General features: G+C 38.4%; 1 protein-coding gene across 2 annotated transcripts in view; it reads left to right on the forward strand.

Moving 5' to 3' along the window:
* LOC134530915 (uncharacterized) overlaps positions 1-26644 on the forward strand; it is a 153667-nt gene that overhangs the window by 34348 nt on the left and 92675 nt on the right. For both annotated transcript variants that reach the window (XM_063366228.1, XM_063366227.1), the window contains exon 2: positions 8543-8646. In XM_063366228.1, coding sequence (XP_063222298.1) covers positions 8545-8646 — 102 coding nt within the window. In that variant the 5' untranslated portion in view covers positions 8543-8544. The remainder of the gene's footprint in view (positions 1-8542; positions 8647-26644) is intronic.

Consider the following 26644-nt stretch of genomic DNA (forward strand, 5'->3'; position numbering starts at 1 on the left):
TTTGGGAGTCGACTTACAGATCTGTATTATACATTCCAGAGCCAGTAATAGAGAAAGAACTGTACAAGGGATTGCTCCCCCTTTTTATCGGGAAAGGTGTTATAGCTTCAGCTATGACCAGAGGCTAGGGCTACATAACACCTGCGTTCCAACCTATGGCCGGCACCCTCAACCTGTCCTCCAAAATATGCGCCCTTCAGGGTAGATTGGAAATCGGCTTACAGATCAATTTTTATACATTCCAGAACAAGTAATATTAAGACAAATATGTCAAGGGATTACTCCCTCCTTTGATCAGGAAGGTGTTAGAGCTTCAGCCATGACCAGACTAAGGCAACCCAGCATAGTCATCACATTAGACCCCTGCCTACCTCAGCTAACCAGACAGCTGGCTGTGTGCTTAGCCTTTAGACTTTGTCAGCACTGCTGAAGCCTACCCCGATCTCCCAAATCACACCGGGACTCCTCAAAACACCCTGTTAACCCATGGTCCGGTAAAGGCCTATACAACCTCTACTAGCTGTCCAGGCTAGTACTGGAGCTGTGTAGTCGCTCACCATGTCGACTCCGCATAGGGCTAGAGAAACCTTGGAATCTTCTCCAAGCGATCGGAGCACCACTACCAAGTACGAGTCCTACCCAATCAGAATCCTGGGTCTAGAGGAAACCTCAACGGGTCTCCATTCAATATTTCATGGATTCTTCCCGTACTACTACCAACTTGGCGTCAATTCGGCAGACCGTTCGCCAGCAGCTAACCGACTGCCACTCTTCAGAGTTACTCCACTTGAAGTCCTCGTCTCCTCGGTTACCCTCCGACCTGCCGTACCTCGGCCCGACAGATTTTCAGCAGATTAAGGCCCGGACGTGCCTGAACTCATCCGGTTGCGATCGCAGGAAGCCCTGGCTAGACATGACAGTCCAGTCGTGCGTGGACTGGAGGGACCTCGGGGTTACCTCGGTACCTCCCCCGACCACTGGACTAGGGGAACGTATCACACCTAGTCGAGCAAGTTTACAGCTCTTTTTTTAAGCCCAGGTGCACCCGAAAACTTCGGTGCCCTTCTTGGTCCTTCCATTTCCATGGGTCTGATCCATTCACTATGGGGCCCTTTGGGGCCGAAACGCCGAGGCTCGGCAGTCGAACCCCTCAGAAAGGTTTCAAACGCATCTGCTGGTTCCCACAGATTCAGCCAATTCACCATTTCAGGTCCCATACATGCAATTGAGGATGCACTGCGGCAGGATTACGCCCGGCATTGTCCTCTTCAGTTAATGCGATGATATGACCAGAGGTTGAGGAAACCCATCCCAACAATAGTCACCTCGATTCGCCTCAACAGCGGTGCCCACGTGGAGGCAGAGGATTGCCACTTGGTGCGGAGAGGCTATTTAATCGCATCCTTGCACCCATTCCGTGAACCTGTTGGATCATGTCTCGGATACTAGAGCCGGCAACAGCTCCGACACCTTAGGGGACAATCACCTTCCCCGCAGGGTCAGGTCCACTCCCGCCCGCCTAACATAACAACTAAAAAATCCCCCTGGAAGTGTTGGGACTAGTTCCAATAGTCACTCGCCTCGAGATGCGTGTGATGGCGTCCAATTCCGGGCCCGCGGTGCATCGTCGTCTCCCGGGGACTCGTCTGCCGAGTAGTGCTCTTCCCCCCTTTACAGCACTCAGCCCGGGCTTCGCTGACGGCGAGGAACAGTTACGGGACACCTTCTGTGATGACTACAGCTCGTGGCCACACTCCTCCTTCCGCTTCTCGTTGGCCAGTGTCACTTCGCTGCTCCTGTTACACTCTTAGCAAGGGCCTTCACTCCCGCTGTCTTACCAAATACACAACGGCGCTCCCGATCACGTATCAGGAACACTGCAAGTCGTTCCTCGGAATCAACACACATGTCACTTGTCGCTGATTGATTATTATCTACATCTCGGGTAACAGTCACATGCCAGCCTGCCACTTCACGTCGTTGCTGCCTGCTCCTGTTACATATGCCCTTCAGCACAAGCAACCTCGTTCTACTCGCTTCCTCTTCACTCTCCGGGTGAGTAAAATTGGCGAGACCTTTTAGGTTCTATGTGCTATTCAACCCATCCAATAGCATCCAAATCCAAAGAGCCAGTTTCTTAAAACCATTCGCCCCAAACAGTTCCTGAACTCTCACGACGAGTTTCATCAATTAGTCTTCAGGTGGGTTATCTTATTTGGTGATACGCTATCACCCTGATGTCTGCCATTGCTTCAGGCGATTGAGCCAAGTCTGAAGTCACAACATAAGGGAGGTGGTTCTCACCCAGTTCAGAGCCTAAGTCCAGAATGTCGAGTCGGCGCGCAGTCGGGCAGCGTGACAGCCTGTAGAGCGGCAGCAACGGTCAAGGCGGCGTAGGGACGTTCTACGGCGGAGAGCTTCCCTCACTCCCGGAGTGTGGCGGCGTCTGCCCTGTATCACTCGCGGGGAGCGCTATCTATACTCCTTGGCGCCAACCGCCTTCGCCTTCCAGAACAGGGTTCAAAGGCGGGTGGAGGGATAGTGGCGCAGGAACTATATCTGGGTCATGTGGCTGCTTCGCATCACGTGACACTCTCCAGGTCACATGACACTAGCCGCGCGGGGCGTTGCCGGGAGGGCACGCCATCTGCGAAACTAAAAGTTCCGACGGTTGGTCTTCTGTCCAAGTTACGGGGCTCAAAATTCCACCCTCATCAACTGTATCCCTGCAAAATAGTGTTCGAATTCTTACCCGGGCATTTATGCTTTGTATTGTCGCAGTACCTCCAATAGTTTAAGTTATTTATTTATAACCCGTTTCCTGAATAACTTACCAGGATTAACTGCACACATTTATAAGCACGGTAAAAAAATTAAGTCAAATTGTTGAATATCCGACTTTCTTTTCCACGGTTCAAATATTGTGCTTGAATTAAAAAACAATTAAAATATAAAATTATGCGCAAATTTTCGTGTTATCTGGAAAAACTTATTTCATATATGCAAAAATAAACCATAGCCATGTGTTTTACAAAGTTACAATATACTTCTTGAAGTATTACAAACTATTTTTTGGCAACTGGTTTCCAAAGGAATCTTTTGTAAAAAGTACAGAAAAATTCAATCTATGTAGGAAACAGACAGAGATGCAGCGCAAGAACACATGAAATTGCCATGTTGGCGCGGAGCACAACACACATACACATCCACACACAAGAGGCGACGAAAATAAACTAGCCAACCAGTTAAACTACTTAAGCTGGAGGATGAAGTTTTTTGGGAAAGATTCCTGAAGCTAAGTGACTACATTGTATTCAAGCAAATTGTTGCATGACTCGCTGGAAACACGGAACACCGACGAGCACGGGGAGGTCGACTGGCGCGGCGGAGGAAGAAGTAGTTCTCTATGCGTCTTTGCGGGAGTCAGAGGGCGCCGACCACGTAAAGTCTTTCCGCTGGAGGGCGAAAGTAGTCCAGGACGTAGTGCGGTTCAAAATCGGGATGTTTCAGGGTGAGAAGGGGGTGGATGATTGGTAGAAAGAAAGAAAAAAAACCGAGCGGAATAATACGTGTGCCTAAGCCGGGACGCTGCAGAACTTCAGGAAAGTAGACAAGGGAAGCGCGCTGTAGGACTGGAGCGAGGAGAGTGCAAACTGCGTTGGCAATAATTTGGCGAGAAGGCGGCACGATGCCGGGCTGAGAGAACGGCAGGAAGTGCGAACGCAGCGCAGTGATTAAACAACTCCAAGGCTACCGACGCCTAGCGATGGTGCCATAGTGAAGAATGCAACTTTCAGGCAGAAATACTTGAAATAACAAAGGTGAAGCACCCCAAAATTAAATTTCCCAATAAAATATTAGAATTTGATAAAATTTTAACTCCATGACAAATTTAAAATTTTAAAGTTACATTAAATTTTACCTAAAAGTGGCACAAGACAATTTACAAACACGTGACTTTTTTTCTTTTTGGTCGGTACCACGGAGTTTTGGAATTGTCCGGAGATGGCATGCTGTGACGTAGTTGAAGTCATTTTTTTTACCTCGCTATCATCAAAGTGTCACTTTCTAAACATTTAGGAAATGGTGCTTGACCACGTCTGATGATTGTAAGTCGTTAAACACAGTCACTTCCATTAAATACCGCCAATTAAAACTGTTTCCACAATACAAAAACTAACCTCCCGCCAATGTGTTAGGCGTCTAACCAATGTGGCGCAGATCATGCGATAAAAAAACTGATTCAACCGGTTACAATTCAATCATGTAGAGGTTGCCACCATGGTTGGTTCATTCAGAGCGTGGATGTTAAAATGTTAATAAAGAATAACTAACAAATGCGTGATTAAGTTAACTTAGTTTAAAATATGTTCATAACTCAAAAATAATTTATCAAATAAAATCTTTTAAGCTGTCTAAAACCAGCTTAACCAATTTCAGTGCCAATTTTAACAAACAGTTACTTTGGCAAAAAGAAAGTTTTTGAAATAGTTTACAGAATATTTAATTTAAAATGGATTTATTTACAGTGCAGAGGTCCTTTGCCACAAGGACTTAAGGTCCACTCACCATTGAGTACGTTTTTAATCTCGAAAGACGAAGTCCACTTGTATCCAACATCAGTCAAGTATAGCAATGAAATGAATTGATGAACACGTTACGTTTTGTCTGCCATATTATTTGACGATCCTCCTATCACCATATTCCACTAACTTTTGAAATGCTGACTCCCATTCTAGGCTTGGCCTGTTGTCCGTTGTTCGGTTATTCTGGAAGTCCTTCTTGCGGGCGAAGTCCCACCGAGTACGGTATGTTTCCCATCTTTCCAGTCCCTTCGGACAGCTCGAGACTCGAGACTGCTGACTCTGAATCTCGGCTGGTTTTGGAACCAGAATTGTTCCGTTCAACGATAAGAGGCCGGCAACTGAATGAGTTCATTTGAATTTTTGCCACTTATTTCCGATGCTATAGTGTCAAGCGCCTGGAAATGTACGTAATGTAGTTATAATTTCGTACAAATATTTCGTTTAGGAGATATATCACATCTTGTGCTTTCAAACTTTCCAGTTTACTCTTTGTTCATCTCAGACAACTCGACACTGACATATACCTAAGTCAAAGGTGCTTTCATGGCAAACTGTGGGGGTGGTTTCAAGCTATGTAGCCATCTTTGTTGAGTTTCACCACGATTTGACTGGTACTATGTCGTCACTTAAGTAACTAAATTCTCCTAATGCCTGCTGCAAACACAATCATCCTGTCGCTGACACTATGTTCTATTATAAGTCTGATTACTTCTAACTAGTATCTCTCAAGTAACAGTTATAGTTCATTAGATTTCTACAGGCTTCAACCTAGCACTTTTGTAATAACCTTAGTGAACATCCCTAGATAATGTTTTATCGGAAGCGCAAACTAAATATTTTGTAAAATGATACCTAATAAAAAATTTCGGTAAAGTTTAGATAAGACTTTTGTAGCCTTAATCAATTCTTATGATGACATTCACTTTTGAAAATCATAGTAATGAATTGTATTCGTGCCAAAAATTGGAAACTATTTGAAATTTATCAACAATTCCTTTCATAAGGTTTTCATCTAGGTTGTTCTTCATCCTATTAATATACTTTTGTAATAGACCCTTGCCTTTATAAAAATAAAATAAAATGTTGATTCCCTTTAATTGCAAACCAAATCTATGCCTTCCGATGTTACGGACATTGAACGTCGTTTTAGTGAGAACTGGGATTTAATTCACAAAAACGCTATTTTTTTTTTGCAACTGCTTAGGGAAAACGATGCATGCAAATAGTTACAACTGCTGGAAGAAGGCGACTCTAAGTCCACGCCTGGACTCGAACACCTCGTGTCGATCAGTGTTCGCTGCCTTCAGCACGTGTTTTGCCGCGGCGAAGATACTGCATAGAACAGAGTCTCTCGAACGTTTTGAAGTCGGGGGCGCATTTAAAATCCTACAAATAATTGCCGGCGCACCATACACAAACTTCTGAAAAAAAAGTACTAACAATTAAGTAAAATAGTACAGAAAAAATACTATGCAATAAAAAAATAAAATGAAAAATACGTTGTGTTCATTCAGGCTTGATACCACAGCGCCGTGCCGAACTGCATCACTGCTCGAGCAGAACCCGTGGATTTCAAACCAAGGGCGCATATCTGTAGGATGCTCAAGGAAGCCCGCTCGGCCGACAGTTGTGCGCGTGGGTTTAAACCGAAACAAGTCATCTCTGGATGTCCGTTGTACACTGCACATACCTTTGCCTGTGTGCGTGCAATAAGCAGGAAACTTCATAATGCACAGAAATTTTTCCCATAAAACGTGGTTTTGACGTTTACGTTCATCCACCGCGTTTCACAGTAACTGTTTTGCAAGAGCAAGCGGGCCCCTTCAGTCAGGAGCTTATTAATTCCACGGGGTCCCTGCTCCCCACACCTACTCCGGGATATACGCCCGTGGTTCAAATAACACATAATAATTATGTGTTAACTACGAGAGCAGTGCATCAGTAATGAAGTAGTTTAATAGAGTAACTGTATTTATTTTTATATCTGGACTCTACAGGGTGCACCTGACGCACACTTTGGGAACCACTGAACTGAGGTTTACTTGGTAGGAACTGACCGACATGCAGCATGCTGCATTGGCCGATAACTCCCCACTGTACCGATACAGCTTCAGAAACCATTAACTACTCATACACGTAAAAAATTTACAAGAATAGCGTTTGTTCTGAAGTGTTTATTCCTAGCGACAATATTCAAGAGGATTTCCCCCACCGTTAATATGGCTTCAAACTTTGCCTGCAGGAAATAAGGCCTATTTACACGCATTGCGCCATGGCCGCTGTAAAATTTGCACGCGTGGTCCACATAAACGAACAAGAATATTTTTTTATTAAACATGTCATATATATAAACAAATTTTAGTCAAATATTCTAAACATTATGTGGCACAAATATTTTTATGCAATACAATGGTCAAACACTATTACTTTATAAAGGGAAGAATGTACTTTGAAAAAGGGAAGAATAACTTTATTGAATAAAACACTATTTTTGAACAGTTTTAGTTTTTTTCACAATTATAAATTCTTAGATTAATTTTTAATGGTGAATATCACCCTTAGGAATTCACTTAGGCTGTAAGTGCCTCTGCGTATAAGTTCGCCGCCTGGAAATTAAAACAGTTGACAATCGTAATTTTGTAAATTTTTTCAATAAGTTTTGGCCTACGTTTAATTAATTGAAATTTTCGTCCGAAAAAAAAAGATAGCCAGCATTTTTCGGCTCGAGTACGGAGATTGCTTAAACGTCTTCCGGAGATGTTGTCTAAACGCCTGTGCTTAGGCTACACGCGTTGCGTATTCGAAGTTCATGATGCCTATGAACAAGGCGTCCGTTCCATTCCCAGGCGGTGAACTGTGCAGACGGGTTAAAGAAACAGATACAACGTTTATAAATTGTTTGGAACTGAATTTTGATCATGTAAAAATGTGAAATAGATATGTAGTAAACTAAAAATGTCAATAAAACCTTTTTTTTCATGAGTTTATTTTTTAAATGACTAAACGGAACTTGCTTTACAAGCCATCGTACTAAATGTTCAGCATCTACACATACCATAACTTCTAGCTTTCTGGGAACGTGAATTATTTGTAGCATGAAACACTTGCTCCCCCTAGAGCAGGTATAGTTTTTAAACATATTGTAAACACAAGTGAAAAGTTATTACCGTACACTTGCCAATATTCAGAGACATTTGTGTGCTGCGGTAGTCTAATTTTATTTATAATGTGGAGTCCTTTTATAAAACATTTCTCCTGATACTTGTACATAAATCCTTCTCGAAAACGTTTAATTAATCGGTTTTTAATATATATATGTATATCATTTTGCAACATTTGGCCAACATGCGGCGTTAGGTCCCAGAACAGCTATAAAGTTAAAAATGTAACCAACTATTTCGAATATTTTCAAAAATCTCGATGCTCTTAATTTTAGCGCATGTGCCGTTGAATGGAACTGTTTTTCGTAGTTTTACTATATATCTCTCTTTTTGAACATTTGTTTGTAATTACATGTAGGAAAAATACCTTTAAAAAGTCCCGAAATATATACTTATTGAATAAAGCGAAGTAATAAATTTATTCACGCAAGCCTCTGTATGTGGTTCGTGCATTTATTCACAAAGTCACTAAAATATGAACTATTCAATAAAATGTATAGTCTGTACGCTGTTATAATGGGACAACGTTTATCCTACAAATTATGTTATGAATATTGTTCATTTTTAAAAACACTTTTTGTTGTCTTCAGTTCATAATTTTTATTCAAACAACTTCATTTTGGGATTCTTTCAGCGTATAAAACCAATCAATATTTTTTTTTCTGAAGAATGGAAACTTACAGTTAATAAGTTACACGTATATTTTGTCATTAAAGTGTTTGTGGTTCTATTTCATGACATTAATCTGTTTTTATTCCTTTTTTTCTATGTGGCTGGCATAACTGTCGTTTGAAGAGATGGAATTAGTTCCCGAGGGGAAAAACTTTCGATTGGTACAAGAAGAAGAACTGCCCGAAATATTGGAATTCGTCGAGAAATACTTACCCGACTCTCTTAAGGTCAGTAACCCTAGTTTATAGATGTGTAGAGCAGTTTCAGAACCCACATGATCAGTGGATTCTTCATTCCCGAGGTTTCGTTTATCTACTATCTCTTTGCATTGCACTCGATATTAGCGCTAGGATAGTTGCGATAGTGCAACTTAAAGCAGAACAAACAACACACACTTATTTTTCTAACTTCATTGGTAACATACTACATGTCATCAGTTTTCAACTCGATGTATTCTTTAAGAATAAAGTTAAATGACGAAATTCAAAATATATTTTTAAATTAAAATCATTGTTGCGTAACTATTAAACTATTATTATATTATTCTGTTGCAATAATGGTCTACATTTGAAATTTATTTTAAATAAAATACAGGTCATATTATTTATTTCCCATTGCTATTCTAATTTTTTCCTTATGTCTACCAAGTTATTACTTTATAATTATTTATAAACCAGTTTTTGAGTAAGACCTGCACAGTTAAACAGCAGTATGGGTTTAATTCTCATCAATACCTACAAACTACTAGTACATACCTAATTTATGCTGTAACTAGAGAACACAGTTTCTACAATTTGGATGTCTTCGTGTTTACTTATAATTTATTAACCAGGAAAATTGGGCGAGATGAAAACATTGTGTCGATTATATTTAACCCTGTGTTGGTTCCCTTTAATACGATGAACGCTATGTTATATTTTTCTTTTGATATTAACTATATGTTTTATTTAACCATGTCAAAGAAATATAACTTCTAACGCGCATCACTGTTGATTAGGTTATTATATCAAAGATAATAATCTTATACCTTGTATTTTGTTAATAATACAGGTATTTAATGAAGAAAATAACAAAATGTTAAACATACAAATATATCATAACACAATCACGAATAGCGACATCAAACAAATGTATAAGTTGTACAAGACTGGTACTAGTTCTCATCAAACAGTTGTGAGAAAAAGGACTTGTCACAGATGTGCTGGACTAAGTAGTATAAAATCAGTTTTAAACCACTGGTCTATGTTTAAATGTCGCTAAAGTGCGTCCGATGTGATAAAAATAGCAGTACCTGGCATATTTACGTTATAGAATAACATATGCTTTTTTTTTAATGGCTGTTGTCATCTGAGGAGTTGATTTGGAAGAAAGTAATTCCATCAGTTTTCATTTTAGCCAAATCGTGCATATTCGTGAAATATTTCAAAAGAATTTAATAATGAAAGAATAAACATTATAACGCTGCCATTTTCTAGTTTTCTTTCGCGTTCCTATCAACAACGAAAACTCATCTCCAAGGCACTTGGACTAAGTGACATTTTCCATAAATGATTATTGATTAATGAAAATGTTAACAAACCTTTATCTTGAGATTAATATGGAATTTTGAATTATTTTAGCTTCCATGAATAGCTATGCTAAAGGAACATAAAGACAAGTCGACACACCTTAACTTATTAAAATATATCTATTTTGTATACTTACTACAAACGTTATCATGCATTACATTGCAGTATGGGAGATGCGTGTTTACCACAACCTACAGAATAAATATGTTTGGATATTTCTGAAGGTTTTGTATGAAGGGCTAACTTCCCTCGTTGTACAGGTGCCATGTAGGCAAACGTGTTAGAGTTTTACAACCGAAACATAGTGGCTCTCCTTACTTCGACTACAATGAGTATAAACATTATCATTGGAAATCAAAAATATGATATATGGTTATTGGAGATTTTCATATTCGTTACAATTGTCGTCTTATGATTGATTGTTTAGAGACATTATGGGGGTAAGTCCCGTTACCGGTCATTATTTTAATTTTTACGTTCAACACGGTTAAACTTGTAGAATTTTTGAATGGCTGAACTTCAGCAAAATGAAAGCAATATACATTGTGCATACGTTTCGCATAATTTGCTGGCAAAGTAGAAGTTTTAACATCTTTATGCAGTGTGCATAAGGAGCTCCAAATGGTATAAATACCTGAAAATTTTTGGGTTTAAAAGAAATGTTGGTGTTTACGGCGTGATAAGGTTTTAATTCATCCAGAAAAATTCATTTAATTTTATTTTGCCTTTGAATAATCATAAAAAATTCGAAGGATTTTAAAGTCTATGTAAAATTCCAGTTTTGTATTCAATTTCATTCTTTATGCCATACTGCAAGGAAACGTTAAAAATACAACTTTGCCAGCTAATTATAGGAAAATTATGCACAGTATTTTTTTTCATTTTGTATAAGTTAACCCACCGTAAAGTCAGCAGGTTTAACTGTGTGGAATGTAAATATAAAATAATGACCTGAAACGAGCCATACCCTCTTATAGTCGGTTTATTGCAGGGCGATCACGAAGAGAAAGCTAGCGGCAACATTTAAGTGGGACTAGAAAGCATTGACATGCTCGACGGTCGACGTTGTGACCGCTTGTGACCTCACCAAAAACATTACTAACACCAATAAGCCAGGAGACAGGTCACCCGTATGGCAAAAGTCATAGTACAGCAAAGATATCGCGTTCGCGATCATAAAGAGATAATTTTGTGTGTTTGGGGTCTGGCTCGCGGTGTTTGCGTCCCGAAATGTTGATTCCGTTTTCTTCAACGAAACAGTGAACGTGATTTTTTTATGGACGCATCTTCAATGAATTCGTGGAGTAACCCCAAGTCATTTAGTAGACGTAAGTCCATTTTTCAACGTGATGGCGCACGATGGCATACCTTATGATGTGTCCATATCACCCATAAACAATTTCTCAAAGAAATTGTTGCCTCTACGATCCCCGGAGATGACCTCTCCTGAAGAATCGCCCACTTTCTCAACTTTGAATGAACTTCACAGATGAAATATAAAAAAATATTAATTATAACATGTTACAGAAATCTCGCAGAATATTTTGCTACGGGTAAAATTTCGTCTGGATTCTGGTGGTGTTAGTTTCCAACATTTTCTGTGACAGAAATGAACCTCCTATAGGTTTTCTCTTTTTTAAGTTAAAATGTGATAACACATTTATGATCTCGTTCTTCAGTGATTATAAACTAATCAAATGGTAAATTTTTATGTGGATCGTTCTGTATATTTTGCTCATTCATCTGATAGTTTGTAATGATAATTACACATTTACTTATTTCGGTATAGAATCAGATGGAAGGTATGAAGTTTGCTATAATTTCAATGGTACCGTTTTACAAACGAATAATTGATATTACATTGCATTACTGGTCCAAATAATATCACAGACACAGTGAATGCTTTTCGTTTGTTGCAGATGAGGCATTTGGTCTAACTGAACACGTAGTTTAAAATTCATTTTGGTGGAAAACATTTTACACAACAAAAGATAATATTTACTTAGACTACTAAAGGCACGTCTGCCAATAGAGAGTAGTTTTGGTGAACTCGCTAACAAATGGCGAATCCTTTGCCGGCCTCGTGATGTTAATATTTAATTCGCTTCAGAGATTATAAAATCTTTTTGAGTTTTACTTAATTCGAGACAACACAAGTAGAATAAATAATAGATCCCTGGAAGTTCTAGGGAGTTTAACTAAGTATTTCTTCAGCACAGACTGAGAACTAGACTGATAATATGGAATTACAAGACAATGAAATTTTACATTTTAAATAATAAATACTAAGGTTTCACAGGGTGATCGTACGAAGTAAATAGTATATTATTTTGGAACTGTAGATACTTACTGAATTTTTATTTTTTCATTATGTATCGACCTTTCTTTGGAAAACCAATATCAGGATGGCTGGAGCGGAATTGGAGTCGAGTGTATGTATTACTACTGCGCCACCTGCAGAGGAAGTGATTAATGACTTGGTATTGAAAGGAAAGGCGCTGCATCGAGGCATAGATGCAGTTGCTCTGTGTGACGTGTCAGTTGGCAGGAAATAAACGCAGGAATCGTTTATACAAGCGAACCAGAGCCAGTAGTGGCGTAATACCGCAAGCACTAAGTATTCGACGTGTCCTTCGTCGGTCGCAGCAAGACTTGCTTGCAACACAGAGCGAAGCATGGGGAAAGGGCTAGTTACCGGCGCGTGGGAGCCGCGCTGTGATCGATAGTTGACCCCGCGGCTAATCGAGGCGCGCGTGTTCGGCTCGGCGAGGCTTCGGCAATTTACCGGCCGGCGAGTCGCCGGGGCTTCTCGCGCTTGCTGTCTCGCTGCAGGGACTTGCGCTCAGAGCAATGGATGTTTAGACTGAAAGTTTCCGAGGGAGTGGTCGAGAAATACTGACTTCGATATCTCGAAGTTGGTGGTACTGGCAGATGTCAACGCGACCTACTGAGGGGTGTCCGAAACAAGGAGAGATCGACTCACACGAGGCTACTGCTAAAGCATTGGGCTTATGGAGGGGACTAGTGCAGTGCTCTGGTGGCTTGGAAATAAACTACGGGGCACTGTTTGTTGCGAGAGGCGCCAGGGGGCAGGCGTTTAGCGGGCGTTCAAGCACCCAGGGGAAATAACTCGCAACTCTGCCACGAGAGGGCAGATGCAATACATTCGGAGACTGTTGTCGTGGCCTTGAGACAGGCCGGGGTTGTTGGCCGGCCATTGAACTGGGCCTGGTTCCCTGGGAAGGCTTTAAAGGGGGGGGTGGTTAATGTGCTTCTGCCAGTGGGAAAATCTCTCGGCAGGGATCCAGGTCGTGCCGGGGAGGTGTTTAGGACGATTATGCTTCCGAAATGTGCTGCCTTTTTGTTGATGGTGCTTCCAAAATATGCTGCCTTTTTGTTGCTGGTGCTTCCAAAATGTGCTGCCTTTTTGATGATGGTGCTTCCAAAATGTGCTGCCTTTTTGTTGCTGGTGCTTCCTAAATATGTTGCCTTTTTCGTTGAATGGTCTTCTATTTTTAATGTTGTTTTGACTCTAGTATTATAGTAAATGGCTCTTGATCTGACAAGCGTATTATTCCATCCGGTGCATGTATATAAGCGAGTCATAGACAGCAGGTAGCTCATTTTGTTACTGACGTCGATGGTGTAAGGATCACCTAGTTTGTTTCTTCTGGTGCATAAGTAGCGTAATTACCTGTTCTTGAGACCTCGATGGCATCTTTAACGTCTTTAACGTCGAACTCGATGGATATTGTACCATCTACTACGGGAACCATGACGTCAGCGACGACGATGGTGGAGCAGATCCTGTTGGCAACGTTGACGTCAACATTGGAGGATACTTCAACAGTCGAGATACCACCAGCAGAAGAAACGTTAATGCCAATAGTGATGGCTATACAGGAAACCTCGACGAGCGCTGTTTCGCCCTCGATGGAGACTTCAATGGATGCCGAATCGACAACTAACGAACATCGATGTCGTTACTGCGACAAGATTTTCTCAAACATCAGCAATGCTCGTCGACACGAGAAGAGATATTGTGCTAAGAATCCTCCTCGCAACATGTTTGGTTGTAAGAAATGTCATAAGCAGTTTTCCAGAAAAGATAATATGCAAACGCACTTGAAGACATGTTAAGGTGCTGCTGTGCGGCAGAAAGTAAAGGTTTCTATACAACAACGATGCATTGACGTTCATAAGAGTATGCCTGGAAATGGTGCAACTGTGGCAACGCCAGTATCTGGATCAGGTCTGAAAGGCTCGTCTTCTTCAACACGGTATCCTTGCAGCTACTGTGATACGTCGTTCGCATTTTCCCATGATGCACGAAGACATCAGCGGAGCAAATGCAAGAAGAATCCTTCTCGCATGAAGTTTCGCTGTGATGAGTGCCTTAAATGGTTTACTCGAATTGACAATTTGCGACATCATGCGAAAAAATGTAAAGGTGAAGTCCGTGTGCCTACTGCTGAACTACCTGCCGACATTTCGACTCCTCGCTTTAGATTGGAGATACGTAAGCGTACAACCAATAACGAAAAAAAAAAAAACAGATGCGCAGCAACCGATTGCTATGACGTCTGAACATGGAACTAAACCTAAGACTGTGTTCGGAGCATTACAGGTAAACGATAATGGCTTGTACTTGGCGCAGTCTGAATTTCGTGGAATATTGAAAGACTACTATTATATAAATACGTTTAGTGAGTCGAAAGAAATTTGTAATTTTCTTGACGATATCAGACAGAACATAATCAATCAGCTTACTGATGATGTAGCAACTAACGGACCTTTGAAGTATAACTTGTGGTTGGACTGTATATATGGAAAGCCATATCCGTTCGATGACAAAGTGAAGAAGTGTGCATTCAAGACATCGGCTGCAGTAATTTACAGTTCTAACGATGTGAAGCAAACTGTTAAACACGGTATCCAGAAACACTGTCAAGAAGAGGAGGACTATGTCTGTAAAGGTTCTGGTTGATCTCTGTCTAGTATAAACCGATTGGAGCTAAGAATTAGTCATTTCGCGCCTATGCAGGGCTAAATGTTTATAAGATTGCTGGCTTTCGCAAATTTTCCTGTAGTAGAATAGCAATTATGTAATAAATATTATGTTTGAAAAAGAACTTGTGGTGTTTTATTTCTCAAACCTGTTATTTTTGTGGTATTTTTTATATATTTTTTGTATCAGCCGGGGATAGAACCAAGTTTCTAATCAATCATTACTTGAATGAGTGAATTTTTGATGAATTTTGGATTTTTTCCCGAATTTCTAGCATTAAAATTGTCGATTTTCTAGATGGCGGCCGTAACGAAACATACAACATTAATAGGATCCAATATGGTGGTCGTAACGTAAAGTGTAACGATGACATCGTATTCAACCAAGATGGCGGACATAAAGAAACATGTAACATTTATATAATCCAATATGGCAACCGTAACGATATGTGCAACGATGGTTTTTATGTAATATTTTATTAAATTTTTATTATTCAATTTCATTGATTAATTTTTAATGATTTTTTAATTTGTTTTCATTTTTCTAACATAAAAATTACGAATTGTCAAGATGGCGGACATGACGTATACTACCTGATGATATATATTCTATGAAACAAGTGGTGGGGGTCAGTCTGCCAGAAGACACTGTGAGGAAAGGATCGGTCGCAATTTTTATTTTTTTTGCCCTCACCGGGTTCGAACCGAGGACTCCGAGCTCCGCGCTGTAAATGTTTGTTTTAAAAATTTTTTATTAAAATTTTTTTAATTGATTTTTTTTATAAATTTCAATTTTTTTTTCTTTAAAATCGGATAATAAATAAAGATTTTCAAGATGGCGGGCGTAACGTAAATTGAAACGGTGACGTCATAATCCAAGATGGCGGTCATGGAATCCTTATTCCTAGAAATGGCTTATCGGAGGCTTTAGACATGGATGCTTAAGCCGTTTTTAGGATTTTGAGTTCTTTCTAAGGCAAAACGACTTTTGAGGATTTTCGAAACCCTAATTTTTGAATTAAGGAATTTTTGTAGATTTTTTGGCGGAATGTTTTTCCAAAAATAATGGAAATTTTGGCGAATTTTGAGGAAGTTTGGGCAAATTTTGGAAATTGTTGGCAAATTTTGGCCAATTTAAAGGTCAAAGGTAAGGTCAAGGTCAAGGTCACACTCATCCAAGATGGCCGCCGTGACGTCACATCATATATGGCGGTCGGAACGCAGGTACCACACCCTGGACCCTGTGCTAGGAGCCCCATTTCTGTACTACTTAAATCTCTCGCATATAAACTTTAAAATTTAGGATTAACCATTGGCGTCTAGGTTATGACTAGACAAAAATAAATTTTTGAAACTCAGCCGGTTAACATGGGCGAGGCACGAGACACATTTCTACAGCGATCCTAGCGGCGCGAGCTGAAAACATACGCGCGAAATATAATTTTGTGTACATTGTTCTGGGTTATTTAGGCATGTTTTTTCTCTAAATTATGAAAAAAGCTGGTCATGAACTGATAATTCTATTATTTATTTTTTGTGTTTCTCCAACGAATTAAAAAAAAATATTCACGCAAATTCTTAGCAATAACTAACATTCTTGGTCAACAAAATGGACTTGGTTTCACATCATCTACCTTGTTAAACATCAGGTCCAAAGCCTGTTTTTGTAATTTTTTTTAAGTATTTTGCATTTTTATCGGGGCCATTTTATTATATAGTTTAACATTTTTTTCTGTTAATAGAATGATATTATAATCAACGTAGCTGCTCTGCAGCGAATTCTAGCGACAGGTTCGGAATCTTCGTGATTCGCGTCAGCTCAAGCAGTTTACACGAAGGGAACCGTTATAGTACTAATTTTTAATGAATTTTATAAAATGAAGTAATTTAATAAAATTCCATGTTGAGAAATCAGGTCCAAACTAGCGATTATTTTTTTCTGTTCTTTTACGCTTTTGTGTAGTTCAAAATCGCGGTCAACTAATTAAATGATTCAATTGTCGACGTATCTGCTCGGGCAACAAATTCTAGTAACAGGTGAGGAAACTACATGTGATTTACGTCAATAAATGGAGTTGAAATAATAATTTTCGTATATTTATCACGCTCGGCATTAATTTAAATAGTTATACGTTAAATTTCGCATCGGAGTTTCGTGTTATAAGTGTATTTGCAACATTAGAACACACGAATTTGCTTGTTAAGCCAGCCCCACACGATACTCATATCCTTAGCAGTTTTCAAACATATTTTCTGTCAGCGCACCTGCTTCCGTGTAGGTAGAATTTGGCACCCTTCCAAGGGGTCTGGCTCTGGGTATAACAATTTTCATACCAGACGTCTTAGCTTAAACCGCACTGTTCTATTTTTCTGCTATACCCACGAGCCGAAGATTAAAATATTTATAGAAAGAATAAATCACCAGTTTTAAAATACGAAAGAAAACTGGCAATACAATAGATACCACACAGTATCCGTCAGAACTTTAGTGCAGCAGTAGGAAGCGTGGTTGAGAAGTTCCTGGGACCAGGTTTGAACCACATCACTAGCGAAAGTAAACAACAGATAACTGAATCTAAAAAATTTTGCGTTAAGAAGATTACTATTAATACAATTTATTTTTTATCTGAATGCTCTATTATTACTAAATACATAGCTCAGTCCATTTTTGATTATTTCTCACAAGGTAGGCCTATATCCTTTATTTTTACTGAAATAAAAATAAAATTTATATTCACAAGTAATTCAAACAAAAATTTAATTCCCCAATAAAATATCATTTTAGGCACAGCCTACAGGCATAGGTAGATTTTGAAGTACCTATTTCTTCTGAAAATATTTTGGAAACTTCTATGAACTCTTGGGACATTTTAAGAACTTAATGTAGCCTACATAACATCCTATATGTTCGCCAATGTTAAAAACAAAATATATTTAACATTTTTCTCATATTCCTTGCAGCGAAAATATTTTGAATGTTTTTTACATAATGCGTCCAGAATCTAAAGTCTTAACGAATTTCATATTATGCCAACTACGGTAGTTATGCAATTATTATTGACATTTAACACTATTTTTCATCCCTTGTACTAATACGTGGTGGTATAAATTTATTTTGGACAAATATTTAAGGTCACATTAAGATGGTTATTAAAAATTTAACTAGTTGGATACTAAGAAAGTTTTAATTTTTTTAGTTTAAACGCCTGTTTTTACGGTAATAGTTAGTTTCATCAGAAATTGTTTCAGCCAAAGTTTTAGGTAAAGTCTAGGCGTTTTACAATAAATTATAATGGATTTGATAGTAAATCTATTAACAAAAGTAATGACATTTTGTATTTCTACCCTTGTTATTTCCAACCCATGTAGTAATTGTCTATATTATCAAAAATAGTTTCAGACAAAAGTTTTAGTTAAAAAATATAAGATTTAAAAACAATTTGAACGGATTTGGTAGAGTACCTACTAAGGTAGTTATGAATATATATATATATATATATATATATATATATATATATAAAAATTCTACCTCTCAATTTTCAACCCCTTGCAGCAATGGTTCGTCTAATCAAAAAACTGTTTCAAACTAAAGTTTTATATTAAAATTATAAGATTTACAAAATATCCAAACGAATTAAATGTTGTGCCTACGAAGGGAGTTTTGATTTATTTTTTCCTCCAACCTTTGTTTTTTCAACCACTTGCAGTTATGATTGGTAGTATCAAAAACTGATTTAGATACAATATTTTGATATTACTTTTACAAGTTATAATACGTTCAAACGGATGTGATATTTTCCATATTGTAGGAGTTAGAGCAATTTTTCTGTTTTTCAAAAAACCTTCTCCATTTCCACTCCTTTGGTTGGATATTGCCCATTAACGAACTCGACCGGGATTTTCCACTACTAGATTTTATGTATCACTTTGAAAGTGATTTGTGAAAAATTGCGACAGTTATCGTGTCCACAAAATAGTGATATATATAAATAAACTGTAGAGTTGAGATGGTTTTGGGGTCTTTGGTCCATGAAACAAAAAACTATATAAACATTTTCCGAACACCTACGTTTATTATAAAATGCATGTCCATAAATTATAAATGGATATTCTAACACTTCATAGAAACGCCACATCTGTTAGCCTAAATGAAAATTCGACATGGTTTACCTTCACTTTAGATTAAAGTTTATCATGGGAACTACTACTATCTTAAACTATGCGTGTTTCTTTGTCTCATGTGGTGACAAAGATTGTTAGTTATTTTTTTCAAAGTATGTATTATAATAAGTTAGTAATCAAGAAACGTATATAAAATATGTGAATCGGTAGCATTTTCAACTATTACAATAAAATTAGCAGAATTATATTGTGAATTATTTAGATGAATTGTCTAATTTATGTCATTTTATAAATATATCATTAATAAACGACATTCAACAAACCCAAATTCCCTGTATGCTTTAAATTTTATATTACTATATTCTGAAACTAAATAAACAATGAAAATTCAGTCTCCTTTATTTCAATTTTTTTTTAATTTTTAAAAAATACTAAACGAACTTTGTTATATTTTTTGCAAGTGAAGTGTAGAAAATAAAATATCAAACATTTTTCACCAGTTTACATGATTTTTAAATAAAGAGCTTAAATTTTTTATCAGTATTTGTTTAAATGGACAGTATGTTTATCCCACCCCGATATGATTGCTTTGTTCGGCAACTGCTTCAGCTGGTTTTATGTTACCATCCTAGATATCGTGTGTATGAAGTAACCTATTCTTTCTTCTCTTCTGTTATAAAAACCTTTATGACTCCTTTAACTGAACGTGGAGAAGAAATTGGGTATCATGTGGGCTGGGCTTTAACGAGGTTAGATGTTACACATCTCTGGCGAGTTCTGAAAGACTCGCAACCATTTTTATTTTGCTTCAATGAACGTGCGTCTGTCTCCACTTTTAAAAGCAGGAATGGTTCCTTGACAAAATCTTACATGTTTATACGCGCTTCTCAATTACGACGAAAAAAGTATATAATTGTATTCATGACGCTGGGTCCCGGGTAACGAGCGAGAAGACGACCGCCATCTTGGATATGTGACATCACGGCCGACATCCTGGATGATCTTGAGCCCGTTCGGAATCTTGGATTCTAGAAAGTCCCGCAATGTTACATTCTGAAACATTGTGCCATCTTGTATGACGTCATAGCCACCTTCTTGGCAGACATCTTGAAAACCTTTTAATTTTTACAAAAAATTCGAAAAAAAAAATATTTTTCATAACTGACGTCCGTATCCCAGGTCCGTCCACCCCAATTATTGTAGTGAAAATTCTTTGCTGAGGGGGCCACAATTTTCGAGCGTTACGAAAATTCTGCTTGTACGAGGGGGATAGTTAGGCACGTGGTGGGGGGAGGTAGAGGAGGAGACGACAGAGGAGATTTCGAAATGACGCAGTATACTTACATACTACACACTTGCATACTTTCACACCTGCATACTTGCATATATATATATATATATATATATATATATATATATATATATATATATATATTGGATCTGCGACCTTAGTCAAATAGAATTAAGTTTCAAATGTCTAATAATATAATAAGCAAGGATTTTCACTTCTGTCACACGTGGACTCCACACACACACACACACACACACACACACACACTTTTTTGTTACAAATACAAGGTTTTCCCATTCAAATACTTACCCTTGCGTACTTATATGTACACTCTCTCATAACCTGGATGTGGACGATACAAGCCCCGTTGAGCCTTGGAAGAGCCGTCCACCCGCGACACAGCCGCGTGTGGCGGGTAGCCGCACCCCACAGGCGCAGGCTCCCCGACACTCGCTGAGCGTGGGTTTGATTAGGAAAATCTGTTACTTAAACATAATTTCAACACTCCCAAATCTGCGGTGTGAGCAAAAGATACTATGTTAAAGCAGAGATCGAAACAACTGTAAATATAACAGAGCATAGGTTGGTTTTTACTAGGGCCGAAATAAAAATAAATTAGAATATCATCATTGTTTACGTATGTTTAAATTCGCACATACAGTATAAAAATTGTACATTACAAAATAAAGTGGTAGTTAACTGGGAGCATAAATAATATATTAAAAACTTAATGTTACGGGCTTGAACTTAACAAACAAATTATAATATTAAATTGATTAAATTTTAACTCTACAATAATTGAAAAATTAAAAAATTATAAAAAAATTGTAAAAATTTAAAGACTCTTTAAAGCATGTGTTGCGCAGCATTCTTAAGTTAAAATAACTCATCTTACAGTTTCTAACGTTCGTTATCATCGTGCTGGGGCGACCAATACAGTTAATGCTATATAAATATGCACTCGAAAATCTCGTTGGCATAGACCTGGAGTACACAGGTTAACGTTGCAAGTAGTGTTGTAACGAAGATTCGCATTCGTATTCACAAAATTCATGCGAATATTTTTCTAATATGTCTTTCAGAAGAAAAATCTTATTCTTTAAAGAGAAAATAATATTAAATAAGACAAACATTATGAATATTTTAATTTTTTAGAACAGTTTTTTCTTATTTCTTTTTTCTTGAAATAAATAAAAAAATTCTCTATATCTTTTATCATCTTTAGACTTAGTATTATAAACAATCGAATTTTCATTAGAATACACTAATATTTATAATTTAAACAAACATAATTTTTTTTTCTCTAAAACCTTTATCAGTATTTACTTACACATTATTTTGAATTTTAGTGTTTTGAGTAATAAACTTCTTTTAAGAAACTAAAAAAAATAGTTATTTGAACGAACAAAAAGTTATTCTTTTATTTTTCTGCTTAATTTTAAATTTTCAACAACAAGTTAGTAATCAGCTAGGAGTAGATGAATATTAAACTTAAAAAATAAAATCTTATAAGCGTTTTCTCCTTTGAGTCTGTTTCAGTGTATAAAGAAACGCAGTAACCCTAAATATAGCTCTCTAGGAACATTCGTTGGTGGTGTCTCTAAATATCACATTGCTGTAGGAAAAAGAAGACCGTATTTCTGCTTGTTCGCGTTCTTGAAAATCATTTATGATCTGATAATACCGTTTATGGAACTCTGGTGTCTTCTGAACTGATCTTGCAGCACAGATATGTCCGAAACGGACCCGCCTAGTCAGGAGTGTATTGTGTTATTGAGGCGGGTTGATAAGTGTGACGCTCGCTGGGACTTCTAGCGTGGTATCTCTTCTAAGCACAAGGCTTTGAACTGGCGCGCAGTCTTCTCGTCGTGCTTAGACCGACTATGAGATTTGAGCGGTAACATTGAGTTATATGATGGAGAAATAATGACAAAGGTGTATTGAAAGTACCTTGGGTGCTTTCAGGAATCTGTACCAGATGTTTTATGCCTGAAAATTACTCTGCTAACACATGTTATAGCCATTTTCAATATTCTCAAATTACAGTTTAAAAAAGGTTATCTATACTTATAGTACTCGCTTATGTTGTGTAGTATCTAACCTATCGTATGACAAGCTATGTATTAACACGTATTTTAATACAACTATTATGAAATTATTGAATTTATATCATATATTACACATTATTGTTTCACAACGTATATATAACGTAGATATTATAAAAGCCACATGGTAATGCGCCGCGCTGTTCAAGACTGCTGCTAGCGGAGCGGACAGCAAACAGCCGTGTCTTCTCTCTCTTCAAGCGCCATGGAAGTGTCTGTGCTCGCCGCCACGCCGCAGCACTAGCTTCATCCTGCTTCCCGTCACACATTTCCCTGGCAGTCACGACACTACTCCCACCAAATGCCGTGTGTTACACATTAAATATTACCTGCTACATCATGTTCAGTACATATTACATATCAAAAAAACACTTGTACTACTATAAAACACCAAGGACGCTTTAACACACTATACGTGCAAAGTTGATCTTTCTTTGGCACAGGCTATAAATGGTTTTTATTATGAAGTGTTAATACCTTAAGTTGATAAATATACACTCAGCAGTAAAAAAACACAATGATATTTACCTGTAATTCTAGTAAATATATATATATATATTTAATTTGTCGTACGAACTAGTTTATTTATAGATTATTTGAATAAAGTCTACCAAAAACAAGTATGTTTTATTAATAATAGTGTACAAATAAATTATAAAGAAAAAATTAAGAAATTAGCACCTATTTTTTTATGATAATTCTTCATTTTATTCAGGTTTTCTTACAAAAGATGGCCTCCTGACACTCCTTGCACGGTGAAGGGTCTTAACCCTGTCAGACATAGAAGAAATTACATTTTGAACGCATTCCACCGGCACAGCCTCCCATTCTTCACGAAGAGCAATTTGAAGCTGATATAAGTCACTAAGATGAGGATGACGATACCTAAACACGTCTCCTTAAATTATCCCACAAATGCTCTATCGGATTCACATCGGGAGATCGTGCAGGCCAGTCCAAAACTGTACTTCCTTTTTCAAACTTAATAATAATTCAGTTTAACAAGATGGAACCATTGGTTTCTGAAAATAAAAGCGAATTTCGCGCGCTCCTTACTTCTTCTTACACATTTCCGTTCCTTGACTTCCGTCGCATTCATGAAGTTACTCCCACCAAACGCCGCATACCGAGAGCTAAGTTGTTACACATCGGAACAGAAACGCGGAAACAGGACTGCTCATCCGCCCTCAGCGTATTCTTAACTACTTTTCATAAATAAACACCACTCAGATATCTTGACTAGTTTTCAAATTGCGTTGGTTTTTCTGAAGCTCTGCATACAGTATGTGTGCCCAGGTAGGCGGGGCCCTTAAAGGAAGCAGTTTCGTATGGGTATTGGTGGTCATTTTGAGGACCTGCTGAAACTGAGCTGCAGGCATGGCCGCTGGTGTTCCCAGACCGCCCATATCCTTCTACTTGGTGGGCGGGCTGGCGTATCGGCAGCAGGCGGCGCATTGCGGGCGGGCCGGCCCTGACCCCACCACGCGACACGCTGCGGTTCCCTCCCCTCCTCGCCCCTCCTCTAAACGGCTCTCTATCCCATAAGCTAGGCTACACCCGCTGCCGTGGCGGGCTTATCGCCAACAGAGGGCGCGCGTGAATTACCTCGCTGCGGGCCTTTCCAGCTTGCGCAACCGAAACAATGTTATCTCGCACCAATAACCTGCAATTCATTTTAAATGGGTTTATATTATTTATACTAATGTGTGGTTTAAACTGTTTTAAATAATCAATTTTTTTTTTAGTTTTTAACCGTAACGAATAGATAAAGAGTAAGCATTAACAGCACTCTATGAAAAATAAAACGTCAAGTCACATTCTCTACTCTAGCGCCAGTCTCGGAGACATGAGTTAATTTAGTACTAGTATAGAGTGGACTTTCACTACTATTGAATTTTCGAATTTTTTGCTCCCTAATCGCTCTACAATATAACAAGATTGATAATTACTCAAAATTCTTCTTTAAATGCTTTTAAAATATTATAAAGACGCCGTAAGTCAATAAACTAAGTGTGTTTACTAACATATGTCTAAATTCTAGCCTTGTATGTACACTATGTATGCAATAAATGGTTAGTTGAAAGAAAAACATACCAAAGTTGTTTGGTATTCTGTTCTTGTGGTATTGCACACAGTTTATGTCTAATTAAAGTGTATTTTATAGACATCTTTACCTGTGGATGAGCATTTTTTCATAAAGCACGCCGATCACTATCAGTAAGCCTTGTTTACTTCGTTTTCCCAAGATCAGGCAAGCGCAAAAAAGTGTTAAAAAATTAAAATACAATCTTATTGCTCGCATTCTAAAGAAGAAGAAAAAAACAGTTCGGTAGTTAGATGAATTTGATAATAATTTAAAAACAAATTCTTAGTGCCAAATTGTAAGTAAAACATACCGTGGATTGTAATTATTCGCAGAGGTTCGATTAAGCGCTGCCGACTGTGGAAACCGGCCCACTGCGCCCTCCAAGTGTCCACTCCTGGGACTCCTATTCTTCAAGGTCACGCGGTCCGCACGTGACCGCTCGGCGACAATCGCGCGTTGTCGTTAGAAGTTTCTAATTCCTGGAGCACGGAGGCAGCACGAGTCAGTGCCGTAGCGAGAGGCTCGGCCGAGGGGTCCGAGCCCCGCCTCAGGATAAACAAATTTATTAATTACTTGAGTAGTATTGATCTGCGACTTGACACTGAAAATTATAACTGTTACAAGTAAAACCCTTCAATCAGTTGAAATCCTGCAAAGCTATAGTATTAATTCCCTTCAAGCCCACGTTTAAGTTTTCTTTGCAGGTAACATTCTTTAGTCACTGGGAGTGATTTCACAAAACAAAATTGCAAGTCTTCATTCAAGGACATTGGCCTTCAATACTAACGACTTGGGTGGAGCAAAAACAAGGTCTCCGCATAACACGCAGTAGTTGTTACCTATTTCATTTTTTTTTTTCATTTATGTTAATCAAGGAATTTTTGTGTAGGTTTTATTCCGAGCGATTTCTTGCATATTGTTACGGGTGGGAAACCAAGTTTTTAAAAAGGATAGACTGATTAAATGAATACAGTTTTATTTATTACCTAACATAACAATTAAACTGTCTATTCTCAAATTAATCACAATTTAACTAATTACACGATTTACTCTGCCCACTGGAGCTCGGCTCGACAGTGGCTCTACTGCTAGTCTCGTACCGCGCCCCTCTGTCCCAACACACTGCCTCGCACTATTCGCTCGTCCGCCGCACACACAACACAGTCCCGTATGCTTCTGTCACCGAAACATGTCACTCGTCGCCAAGGGGTTACTCGCCTTCTTCACTTCACTGCTAGGAAGCTGGTGTTGCCGTTTTCGTACCTCTCAGCCCCCTTCTAGAATGGTCTCGCACCCCTTCGAAGTGTCGCGTAATCAGAGTCAATGGACACCCGATACTCCCAGAACAATGGCGTCCTAATTACGCCATCTCACGCAGGCTGGGCTCTGGAAACAAGCTGAACCCTCCAGAAAAAGGGATAAGCAGGAAAGGTAGAAGGGGAATCGAGGTGCCGTTGCTAATCGGATTAGGCGTGTAGCACTAAAGTACCCGCAGGCTAGCTGGGCCGCTGACTTGCCTCATGGCCTTGCATCTAATATCGTACCAATATTATAAATAAAAATTATATCTGAGTTGTTAAAGGTCGTGCAGGTGATCATAATTATGAACCAATGTGTGACTATTAACCACTATTGAACAATAATTAGTAAATAGCTGTTGACAAAATAAAAAATGATACATAAAATGGACGAGAAATATTTTCGCGTTAAACTGACGAACAAAAACTTCAACTGATGGTGATGACAAGAAAATTAAATAACCAACTCGGTATGAGAAACCGCCTGCTGCGCCCATGTAATATCTCTTGGCTTAACATACAAAATGGCGTAGCTTTGAATGTCAGTTGAAGTTAACATTTGTGGCCTTAGTGTAACTACAAAAACTGTAACTGCATCGCTTTAATCAAATAATCAGTTATATCCTCCCAACAGTTACCTTCTTGAGCTTATGCATCGTATTCACGCATGCACGACGGAAATTTTAATTCTTTATTATAAACCTTCTTCGCGTGTGGCTAAGCGACAATTCCACAGTATTTTTGGTTG

The sequence above is a fragment of the Bacillus rossius genome, chromosome 3, assembly GCF_032445375.1.
Source record: "Bacillus rossius redtenbacheri isolate Brsri chromosome 3, Brsri_v3, whole genome shotgun sequence".
Classification (NCBI taxonomy): domain Eukaryota; kingdom Metazoa; phylum Arthropoda; class Insecta; order Phasmatodea; family Bacillidae; genus Bacillus; species Bacillus rossius.